We start from the raw sequence: 12,664 nt of genomic DNA on the forward strand, positions 1-12,664 counted from the left end.
ATAAAATTCTTTTGCTATACAGCCTGCCCAATAGCCTTATAATATACTACAAACTTATCTTACATCGTTGACGATGCCGCAAGTGTCTGTTTGGAGTTTTTCCACGAGATAGCTCCTCCGTCGAGGGTGAAGATATAACCTGACGTGAATTTCTTATTATCCACATACCCTACAAAGTCTGCATCCGAATAACTAACAACTTCGAGCTTACCAGATTTTCTAAATATGAGCATGTAGTTCTTAGTGCCTTGCAAATAGAGAAACTTTCTTAACAGCTTTCCAGTGGTCCAGACCTGGATTTGACTAATATCTGCCAAGCATCTCAGTCACAAAAGCTAAGTCATGGCGTGTACATATTTAAGCATACATAATGCTTCCGATAGCTGAAGCATAAGGAACTGACTTCATCTGATCAGCTTCATATTGGTTCCTCGAACATTGAGATATCCCAAACTTATCGTCCTTAACAATAGGAGCAGACGTGGCAGAGCATTTATGCATATTGTATTTCTTCAGTACTCTGTCAATGTATGCCTTTTGAGACAAACCGAATACTCATTTGGACCGATCCTGGTGAATCTCAATGCCAAGAACGTAAGTAGCTTCACCGAGATACTTCATATTGAAATTAGATGATAGAAGTTTCTTGGTCTCAAACAACATATCCTTATCGCTGCTAACCAATAAGATATCATCCATGTAAAGAACTAAGATAGTGAATTTTTCCCTTTAAACTTTACATAAATGCAGTTATCAACTTTATTTTCTTAAAAAAACTAAAATTTCTAATGACTTTTTCAAACTTGAGATACCACTGCTTTAGACCATAAATTGATTTCTTAAGGCGACATCATAAATGTTCCTTACCTTCCACAACAAAATCTTCCAGTTGAACCATGTAAACTTTTTCTTCCAAGTCACTATTAAGAAATATCATCTTTACATCAATTTGATATAGCTCTAGATTATAATACGCTACAAGCGCCATAATTATTCTGAAGGAATATTTACTTGATACAAAAGAGAAAGTTTCATTATAGTCGATCCCTTCTATTTGTAAGAAGCCTTTAGCTATGAGCCTTGCTTTGAACATTTCGATGTTCCCTTTAGAGTCGTGCTTGGTTTTGTAGATCCATTTACAGACTATTGTTTTGACTCCATCAGGAATTTCTAATAGGTCTCATACATTATTATCGCTCATAGACTTTAATTTGTCCTTCATAGCTTAAGCCACTCAGGTGAATACTCACTCATCGTGACCTCTTTATACGAGTTGGGATCTTCTGCCTTCCCTATATAATTAACATATTCATTCATATAGCAATGTAATCATTTGAGATAGCATGTCTCCTGTCACACTGTAATCTCCTAATCGATTCATTAGACACTACAGGATCATGACTGGGTATTGCAGGGGATTGTTGAGGCTCATCGTTAGGTGCATCATTAAGAATTTCAGAGACCTCAACAGGGGGTGCACTTATGTTAGTTTCTACTGAAGGTGCAACCACCTGGGGCACAGGGATGTAGGGCTCTTGGATCAACAGTGCAGGAACATAAACCCGCTTTTCCTCAAGATCAATTTCCCTAGGGTCTAGATCCCTATTCTCAAGAAATACAATGTGTCTTATTTCTACGAACTTAGTGATCCTGTCTAGACAGTAAAATTGATACCCCTTTGATCTCTCGGGATACCCGATAAAGTGACAACTAACTGTCTTAGGATCTAATTTCATAATATGTGGATTAAAAACTTTAGCTTCAGCTGCACAGCCCCACACACGTAAATACTTCAAAGAGGGCTTTCCCATAGTCCATAATTTGTACGGTGTTTTTAGAACTGATTTACTGGGAACCCGATTGAGAATGTGCACAGCTATCTTAAATGCATCCATCCACAGTCTAACTGATAAACTACAATAGCTAAGCATACTCCGCACATGTCCATAAGCGTGCGGTTGTGTCACTCAGCTACCCCGTTCTGTTGAGGTTCACCAGGTGTAGAATATTGAGATACTATGCCATTTTTATGAAGGAATCTAGTAAAGGGATCAGGGATTTGCCCGTAAGGGGCATGTCTCCCATAATACTCTCTCTCGTGATCCGATCTCACTACTTTAATCTTTAGGTTGTGCTGATTTTCAACTTCAGCCTTAAAAATCTTGAATTTGTCGAGAGACTCAGATCGATCTTTAATGGAATAGATATAGTCGTAACGAGAGAAATCATAAGTGAAGGTAATGAATGAATCAAAACCATTCTCAAAGTCAGAAAGGTCTAAGGGTTGAAGAGTCTCTTCCTTAATAAGACGCTCAATTCTCCTTCTCGAAATGTGGCCTAAATGACAATGTCACAGTTTCGAAGAAGTCTCATTAATTGTACTTCTCTTTCTCTTATAGATCACAAACATTCACAAACGTAGAGGATTTATTAAGAGAAAACATATAAAGTTTGTCTTGTCGGATGGCAAGACAAATAGCATCTGAATTAAACTTAAGAATGCACTTATTGTCTCTAAAATTATAATAAAAATCATCATCATTTAACATCGAAACTGAAATAAGGTTTCTCCTCATAGTAGAAAAATAAACTACATTATTTAGTTTAAGAGTGAAGCCACTATCAAGGCCTAAGGGAAGTGATCCGACAGCCTCGACTTCATCTTCCTTCCCGTTGGCCACTTTAAGACTTCGCTCCCCCTTTCCTAACGTTCTCACGATAAGGAATCCTTGTAAGGAGTTGGTAACGTCCACAGTGGCACCTAAGTCAATCCACCTTGAATTAAGGGATAAATCAATATAAAGAGATTCATCAATGAATATTATTAAATCACTACCCTTCTTTGCGAGCCACTTCAGGAAACCAACACAGTCCTTCTGGTAGTTGTACTTCTTATGACAGAAGTGGCATCCGTCATCCTTATATTCTTGAGAGGTTGAAGCAGAAGGAGTAGGTGCCTTGGGCACCTTCTGCGCTATCTTGTCGTGCTTAGCGACGAAATACAACTTCTTTTTAGAGTTAAAATCTCCTTAGAATTTTCTTTTATTTCTAGGGCTATTAACTTGATTAACAAAATCTTTCTTTTCAGCTCTCAGCCTCGCTTCCTCTTGGACACATATTGTGATCAAGTCGCTCATAGTCTATTTTTCCTTTTGAGAATTGTAGTTAATCTTAAATGGAGAAAATTTAGGAGGGAGAGAGGTTATAATGAAATGGACAAGGAAACCATCAGAAATTTCTATTTCCATGCTCTTGAGTTTGGTAGTCATCATCATGATGTGTTCTCTTATACCAGCGGACCGAAAATTATACTTAGTGTTAAGGAATTTTTGAATTAATGTACTGGCATAAACCTTAGAGGTATATTTGAATTGCTCCTCCACGAATGCCAAGTACGTCTTAGCTTTTTCTGAGGTTGGGATTGCTCCCCTATTAGCTTATGAGATCGAGTTCCTTATAATCATTAGTGGTATGCGATTGGACCGCTCCCACTTCTCACAAAGTACATCATAACTTTTCTTTAGTTCGTCATAATTCTCCACACCAATAGCAAGAGCAGTGGGAGCGTCAACCCATAGTGCATAGTCAAGGTCCAAAACTCTAAAGATAACAGTCACCTTAGCTTTCCAAGCGGGAAAATTATTCCCCTTTAGTTGCTCTATGCCGTCAATTGTGGCGACAAATGAGGAAGCGTTAAGAGTTGGAGAGAAAAAAGTAGGCCAAATTAAAAATTTATCATAAAGAAATAATTTACATGAAAATAACCTTACATTAGTCTGATTAAGATCATGCAAAATTAAAACTCTAATCCTCATCACCTTTTGGTAGAAGACGAAAAAGAATTTCAATAAACATATAAAATTACGCATAATTATAATCAACTTTGGTCAGAAAGTAATTATAAACCTATGTAAATTAACCGTAAAATTCTCTGGAAAAATCTTCTAATTGGTTCCAATTCGTCTACAGAATTAATTGTAATTTTTGCATTAAATATTATTTAATTTTGGGCTATAAACATTAATAAATCTAGTGCTTAAATTGGAAATTTATTAATACTCACAGGAAAAATCATTAAAATGAGAAAGCCCAAAACATTAGGAAAAACAACCCAAAAAGGACCTCTCAGCCTGGCTTGGCCCGAGCCACGTGCGCGAGTTTGCAGGCTATAAACGCACGCCTGCCCGACGGCCTTGACACTTCTCAGCTGCTCGATCGATATTGACGGTTGTCCGCGTATTTCTCCATGAACAAAACCGCGAACGCCCGGAAAAACCTAACACTAATCCTCACTCCTCTCCGACTTGTCATGAGGCCGCCGCATGAGAGAGAAGTGATAGAGAGAGGCGGCCGAGGGAAAACTGAACGAGAGAGCAGAGTAGAGCCATGGAGCCCTCATGGGCTGGTTCGCCCAAGCACGCGTGTGGTGGCGCGTGACTTCGTTGAGTTGATCTTCGGTGATTTCGTGAGAGTGGCAGGCTCACGTGGCGGAAAAGAGATGAGATCCGGTGGATCTGTGATGCCCGCAAGAAGATGACGCCGCATGAGAAGATCCGGATGGAGGATTCGCATGTGACCGACACCTAGGAGGGGAATCCGCCAGAGGCAAGGACAAACCAACTCCGGTGGCCTTAATAGCAATCAAAACCACCACAAAAACGTAAGTAAAACCACCTTCATTAGCTCTAGGGTTCGTGATTTTGGGGGGTTTGCAGCTTAGGGTTTCGGGATTAGGGATAAAAGGGCTCAGATTGGGGAATTGGGTTTTTTCTTTAGGATTTGCATTAGGGTTTTTCGGGTTTCCCCAATTCTCCTCCTTCTTAATGCTATCCGAGGTCAATATTGCCCTAAAGTCCTTAATTCGAGCCAATTAGCACATAAGAACACACATATATGCTTAAAAACACTTAAACCAAACGTAAAACTCCTGATTCATTAGCATATGTGTCTAATCCGATGCTAATTATTAAATAGAAGCAATTAGGACCTAATCATGCTTAATTGACAATAACAGTGCTAAACATTGATTAATGTGGGCCTAATTATCGTTAGCTGAGCCTAATACACATCAATTAAACTTAAACTTGATCATACATGACTAATTGATCATCAAAAGGCGCCATCTGAACATGAACTTGATCTAATTAGGTCTAAAAGGACTTGATTAGAGACTAGAGTGGTTCTAATACCAATTAATAGGTCTGAACCTTAGCTAATCAACATGATGGTCTACATCTAGATCAAGCACCCGTAATTGTGAAAGCATGAATGTGTACCTACGTTTGGAGACGCCATTAATGATCCGAGATGTGGATTAGTGATGTAGGCATGGCCGTGCTTGGTGATGAGAATCGGAGCCGTGCAGATCGTCGATGATGTTGTCGCCGACGTGACGTACTGGTCGTAGGTGTGACCAGCGTAATACAGAGCTTCACGAAGATGATCGGAGAAGTCTGGTGGCAGCCTTCGCCTTGCTGCTGCACCCTTGTGATCACGTTAGGGTTTGGGTTGTGTAGGTAGGCTAAATCTCACAAAATGAGTGCAACGTGACCTCTTTGGGCTCGGCAGTTAGTTTGGATATGTGACTGTTAGAGCTGAAATCAATCCAACAGTAGCCACTGCAAGGCGTCGGCACCTTCTTCAAATTGCTTGACTTGTAACCAGCTTTCACTTCCAATTAGGTCCTTCCAACAGAGTGAGAATCATCAGAGTTAGTGGTTTGGCTGCCGCTTGCAACTTGAGATGGTTTCAACTCGAGAGCAGAAACATTGCTAGTGCTCACGACAATGGCACAAACAAACGCACATGTCAGGACAAGCAGAGCGAGGCGATAAACCGCTGGATTCCGGGACACGCTGAGTGTATTCAAGAACCAGGGCAACGGCATCAGGTGACTCCTGCAGTGCCCGGCTATTCATAATCCGATTCTGCTCTCGGCTGCGATCCCGTTGGGAGTTCTAGCTGGGCAGGGGCTTGCCGCTTGCCTGTAACATGCTTTGCTCATTAACAAGTCCGAAGGGGAAAGTAAATGACAAAGGAACGGTTGCTGCTTGATATCTTCAGGGGACTGCTGGATCCGTTTATGGTCCTTGATGTAAAAAGAGGATAGGGAAGCATGAAATGGGCGTGTCACATCTTGTAAATAATGGTAAGGAGATTTTGTTAAAGAACGTGTAGATATTTACCAAGTGTGTGTTTGGTTGTCTATATATAATTTAGTATAATTTATAGGACACATTCAATAGATGTTTAGCTGCTTGCATGATATTATACCATCTTGAGCCTAGCTCTTGGAATGCAAAATGGGCCTCAGCCTGGCTCAACAGAAACCTAAAATTACTTAGAATTTGGATGTTTTTGCATAGGCAGGCTCAGCAGAAATCTAAAATTACCTAGAATTTAGACGCTTTTGCATAGGCAGGCTTGCTAGATGCAGTCTTTTGTGTTTGAAGCTATCTCTCCCGTTATATTTTTTATCAGTAAACTACTGCTATTTGTTAGCATTTCCCTTGCCGCCTACAGCTAAAATATGAATGACTTATGCATTGGCCGGATAATCTTTATCTAAAAAGACAACCGTCGCAAGTTGCTAAGCTTATTTTGGGTGTAGCTGTCGCACATATAAAAATCAGCGCGGGAAACGGCCGCGCACTGACAATTTTTAGCTTCCTCGGCAGCCCAATCGGGTACGCGTGTGTTAGTTGGACCAGTATAAAGTACAGAGTTGCAGACTGCGTCGGCCGAGTCGCGCAGCACGGCCCAATCGCTCTTGAGTCTTTTCCTGCTGCTGCTCCTGCTCGCTGAGGTGGTCCATTTCCCGATCATGGCGCCTGAAAAACTCGTACCCAGCCGCTCCGGCGCCGCCAGGATCGCGCGCGGCGGGCGTGCCGCGCCACGCCACGCGATGAGGCCACGAAACGCACCCGTGTTCGAGGAGTTTCACCGATGTCTCGCGCGGAAAAATTCGCGACGGGCCCAACGGTTGGCACGCTCGGCGGCCGCGGAAGCGGAAGCGAATCGAATCGGCAGTTCGGTACAGGACTACAGCGCGGGGACCAGGTTGGCAGCCGGGCTGGCACGATGCCACAGGCCCTCGACGCCTCAAACGCCTCAAGAGAGGAGAACGGGCTGGTAGCCCGCGCCGTGTCTCACCGGGGCTTACCCGTAAAAATAAAATTGTTACCTCTTGCGTGTAGAACTATAAGGGAATTGTGATATGTTCGTCACCTACAGAGTCTCAATTCGTTCTATCGATCTCTCTAAGAACTCGATATTCTAAACTACCTATAGTTATAAGACTAAATGTGTGTGTGATGTAAGTAGGTGTGCGTGAGTTGTGTTAGGAGTGTATTACCTACAGAGTTTCGTTCTTTTTAAGGACGTGATATTCTAGGTATGTGTGTAGAATGTGAGTGGGTATGTATACGTTGTATTAGGAGTGTATATGAACATAGACAGATACTATAGTTCTGTCTAGTAAAGAGGCGTAAAAAAAAACGGCTCAAGAGAGGCGAGCTCGACGGCCTAGCTCGCTGTAGCCTGTAGGTGGCAGAGCGGTGAAAGAAGAGCGTCGCAGCCGGACGTGCACGGGACACCGCCAAAATAAATCGTGTCAGGTGCTGGAGCGGCGGAACATCTCTACTGACTCAAGACAGTCGTACTCCAACGTGCCTGAATTCATTTCATGGTGGGTGCAGGATGTCCGCGAAAGTATGATCTCCGAATTCTTGGTTGTGGGCAGACACGGGCAGCGGGGCCACCGCGGGCTCATCTTCTCGTGAATTTATCTTTCAGATGAACTGAACAGCAGCTTTGGTTCAAGTGGTAAGTGGTAACTTGGTAGCACTGTCTGGACCGCCGCCGAGGCGAAACTTTTACCAGCCATAAACTAAATACATGAGAAATTGGTACCAGTTACACGCTTGAAACCGGGACCAGCCCGAGTTCTAAAACTGTAAACGAAACAACCAAGTTCAAGCGTCACTATGCCACCTAGCAACCAACGCACATCCACTGGCGTCAGGTCGCCGGGTTCTTGTGCACAGATCAAAATACTTCCAAGTTGTCACACCTAACCCTTTAACAAGGCGGCACCATCACACATCTGGACGAACAAGGGGAATCAGTGCAGCCAACGGTGCCGTAGGTGCCAAACGAGCATGACGAGCTCCACATGCCAACATACCCTGTGCACATGGTAATGTTGCTCAGATTATTACAGCACAAATACAATGGCGATTGATGGTCAGTGATCTTAGCATCAAACCTAGTAGAAACAATATGCCGTAATTCACTGATGGTTGACAGTCTTCTGTATCAACTATCGAACCTACAAACAACATGATGCTGTGATGCCAAGTTTTACTAAGTTTTTTTTTTCATGTTCCAGATACAAAGGCAGTAGACATGTACCGTGCAGAGCATAGAATACTTGCAATTCAGGATTCAGCCCAGGAAGGCGTATACACCGAACTTCGACAAATAGCATTGCAAACCAAAACAGGGACGATATGAACAATCATGGCCAACCGGGGCTACGAACAATTCATCACAAAATACAAAATGTAAACACAAACAGCAGCAGTATGCAATGGAATGGAACCGTATAGAGTATAGTGAACAAGCCAACCATTAACCTGCAAACTACTTATTAACCAGCTACTCAGTAATCTTCTCCCTCGTCACCCTCGTCGTCCGCGCCCTCTGCGCCAACCTCTTCGTAGTCCTTCTCGAGAGCAGCCAGGTCCTCACGGGCTTCTGAGAATTCACCTTCTTCCATACCCTCCCCAACGTACCAGTGCACGAATGCACGCTTGGCGTACATCAAGTCGAACTTGTGGTCGATGCGTGAGAATACCTCAGCGACAGCAGTGTTGTTGCTGATCATGCACACGGCACGCTGGACCTTTGCCAGGTCACCTCCAGGGACAACGGAGGGTGGCTGGTAGTTGATGCCACACTTGAATCCAGTAGGGCACCTGTGTGGCAGCAGTATAAATCGGTTAGTTAGCACTGCAAATCAAGTGGATAGGTGCTTGTGATAGCATAAAATAAGTGAAACTATAATTGTGATGAAGGAAGCTTACCAGTCAACAAACTGGACAGTTCTCTTGGTCTTGATGGTTGCAACTGCAGCATTGACATCCTTGGGAACAACATCACCACGGTACATCAAGCAGCAAGCCATGTATTTTCCATGCCTTGGGTCACACTTGGCCATCATGCTTGAGGGCTCAAAGACAGCATTGGTGATTTCAGGCACAGAAAGCTGCTCGTGGTAAGCCTTCTCGGCAGAAATTACAGGGGCATATGATGAAAGCATGAAATGGATGCGTGGGTATGGCACAAGGTTGGTCTGGAACTCGGTAACATCCACATTGATAGCACCATCAAATCTCAGGGAGGTAGTAAGTGAAGATATGATCTGTGAGATCAGCCTGTTCAAATTGGTGTAGGTTGGCCTTTCAATGTCAAGGGACCTCCGGCATATGTCATAGATAGCCTCGTTGTCCAGGAGGACTGCAACATCTGTGTGCTCGAGCAAGGAGTGTGTTGAGAGGACACTGTTGTATGGCTCTACAACAGCTGTTGACACCTGCGATCCAGAGTGGCCTTATTAGATGAAAAGGTAACGATGGACCAGATCGAAAATCATAGAACAACATCTCTACCCACGCTGTCCCCACAACAGCTAAGATGCAGATAACCTATAGGACAAGCTGGATGGCCCACATCAAATGGACAGGAGGGTAAAGTACTATAGGATAATGTTGGCTCGTGTGCAGTGCATGATTTACAGGCACTCATAAAGAAGACCAATAGTCTGTGAAAGTTCAAAAAAATCTGCTAAGAAAATAACATTTGTACTCTAATCATGGTCTTAACCATATACAGGAAGATCCCCACGAACCAGAACAGTTGTTTGCTTAGTCCACACATGATTTAAATAATGCTAGGCTGATCAAATAATCAGTATCTACCTGTGCAAGTTAGAAGAGCAAGAAGAGCGGTGCCAAGTTACATGATCCATATTTTATCAGGGCTCTCAAATTAATTTATTGTATATAAGCCTTAGCAATTCTACTGTGGGGATATCCATATAAATTGTCCAAAAAAAGATTCAAGACCTACTTCATGCATTTTCTTTTCCATTTCTTATATACTTTCAGCCAACCTCCTCTTGGAAAGAAGACTGACATAGACTGGCTTAAACTATACATAGAATTTTTCTGAAACCACAGATACTGTGTTGGTAAGATAAGATTATAGGATAGGCCATACCTGTGGGGAAGGATAAATGGTGAAACCAAGCTTAGACTTCTTGCCGTAATCCACTGAGAGACGCTCCAACAGCAGTGAACCGAGTCCAGAGCCAGTTCCACCACCAACAGCATTGAACACCAAGAATCCCTGCAGCCCAGTGCAATTGTCTGCCAGCTTGCGCACACGGTCCAGGCATAGATCTACAATCTCCTTTCCAACTGCATTTCACAAACATAATCAGAATCAAACATATCCACAGCTGCAATAGGATAAGAGTCACTCTCAAGCCATTCATCGAGACAGAAGCTAAATTACCAGTGTAGTGACCACGAGCAAAGTTGTTAGCTGCATCCTCCTTCCCGGAGATGAGCTGCTCTGGGTGGAAGAGCTGGCGGTACGAGCCGGTCCGCACCTCATCGATGACTGTGGGCTCAAGATCAACGAAGATGGCCCTCGGCACATGCTTGCCTGAACCGGTCTCACTGAAGAACGTGTTGAACGCGTCATGTGCGACGCCCACCGAGGTGTCACTGCATCATGGAATCAAAAATTCAGTGTTAAGAATTGGTTAGGAAGGACATTGGTACATGCTGTAAAAGGTAAGTTTACAGCCTACGAAACCTGCCTCCTCAGGATCCCAACCAAGATTTTCTATTCTCAGGTAGAGTAGCATTAGCACGATTGTTTATGGTTCTACAAGATTACACACCAAACAAACAAATATAGAGGAGCCTGCCACTTTTAACAACGAACCAGGAAAAGAGAACTCTTAAATCCAGGGAGATCCATGGTCTGACACTCATCAGGGCTCCCCAGTTACAATATTTATTATGCATCCCCACAGATTCAGTTCTTCAGATCTTGAATCTTGCAGAGCTGGAAACCCCATTTGTCTCCCAGTACATGCATAAATATGTGCTCGTCTACACAAGAAACCAAACGCATCCCTCTGAAGCGCCTGCCTAATTCGCAGAAACGGAAGAAATGTAGACCTAGGGCAAAGTCTTAATTAGGAAACGTCGATCTCGTCCGGTTCTTGCCATCTCTCAACAACCGGCAAAGAAATGTACCAGACACAACAAATCCCACCCAAAACCCCTATCACAAAGACCAAGCGCGAAGTACAAAGGAAAGGAACAAAAACCAACCAAAATTACGGAACTGCCACGGACGTCCCATCCCCATCGTTCCCTCCTCCGAAGCAAAGATTTCGCGGAATTAAGGAAAGAACAAGGAAATGCAACGAGCGCGCTAGGATCTCGAGGCGACTGAGGTCGGCTCCGTAGATGGCCCGGCGGACGCACGGAACGCATTCGCGGATCGAGAGGGGTCGTCACCTGGACATGGTGCCATCGGGCTCGATGCCGTGCTCGAGGCAGTAGAGCTCCCAGCAGGAGTTGCCAACTTGGATCCCGGCCTGGCCGATGTGGATGCTGATGATCTCTCTCATCTTGCTCTCCGCCCTTCTTCCCTTCTCGCGGTTTCTTTCCTTGGGCTAGAGAACGGCCTCTCTCTCTCTCTCTCTTCTCTCCAAAATGTGAGAGATCGGGAGATAAAAGGGGGCGGAGGAGAGAGAAAGAGGAGGGGCGGAGCGGGAGGGAGGGGCTCGGGGTGAACCGGGCGGGGTGGTTTTTCTGAAATTTCTGGGCGCGGTAGGGAGCCGTTGCTTTTACGCGAGCCGGAGCCCGGAGCTTCTTCGTGGGCGTTGTTCACGTGAGCCGCCAGCTGCGTGGCCCCTCGCGTCCGTCACCATTGCCGAAATCGATCCGACCCTACGGGTCTGTTGCTTTTGGTTTCACTTTCTGTTAGAAGTTCAGAAATCAAAATTCTAAATAAATAGATTTGTTAAAAAAGGGAAAAATACAAAAATCCTTCAAAAATCACTTAGATTTTGATTTTCCCTCTAAAAGTTTAACTTTATTAAAGAAACCCCCAAAATTTAAAAAAAAAAAATCTAAAAATACTAGAGACAATTCTAAGACCGTCCGTGAATTTTTTTAAAAAAAAAATAATATCCTTTGCATCATATTTCGTGAGGGAAAGTTTTAAAAAAAATATGCAGCTCATTTATTAACTCATGTTATTTTAACTTTGTCATATCTACCATTATTTTTCCTACACAAATAATTATTTAAGTAAACTAATAAAAGTGGTTTGACTAACTTTGGCGGTGTTATGGATTAATTATGAATTAATCTATCTGCAACACATTACTTAATCCTGCACGTTACAATAACTATTTCAAGATTTCATGTATATTTAGAAGATAGAGGATCATGTAAAAAGACTAAAAAAATTAGTTTCATGATTTTTGGATTAGTAAAAAATTAACTATGCATTTAACTCGAATTAATAAATGAGCTGCACATTTTTCTTTTTTAAAAAACTTCCTCTCCATGAA

At 43.1% G+C, this 12,664-nt stretch overlaps 1 protein-coding gene across 1 annotated transcript; it reads right to left on the reverse strand.

The window, feature by feature from the left end:
• Positions 1 to 8,463: 8,463 nt before the first annotated feature.
• Positions 8,464 to 11,875, reverse strand: LOC133892509 (tubulin alpha-3 chain-like). Its single transcript, XM_062333335.1, has 5 exons — positions 11,601 to 11,875; positions 10,579 to 10,793; positions 10,282 to 10,481; positions 9,087 to 9,595; positions 8,464 to 8,978 (listed from the first exon to the last, which is right to left on the reverse strand). The coding sequence occupies exons 1-5, from the start codon at positions 11,711 to 11,713 to the stop codon at positions 8,663 to 8,665; spliced, it is 1,353 nt and encodes a 450-aa protein (XP_062189319.1). The 5' UTR covers positions 11,714 to 11,875; the 3' UTR covers positions 8,464 to 8,662.
• Positions 11,876 to 12,664: the final 789 nt, after the last annotated feature.

This window comes from Phragmites australis, chromosome 15, assembly GCF_958298935.1.
Source record: "Phragmites australis chromosome 15, lpPhrAust1.1, whole genome shotgun sequence".
Lineage (NCBI taxonomy): Eukaryota > Viridiplantae > Streptophyta > Magnoliopsida > Poales > Poaceae > Phragmites > Phragmites australis.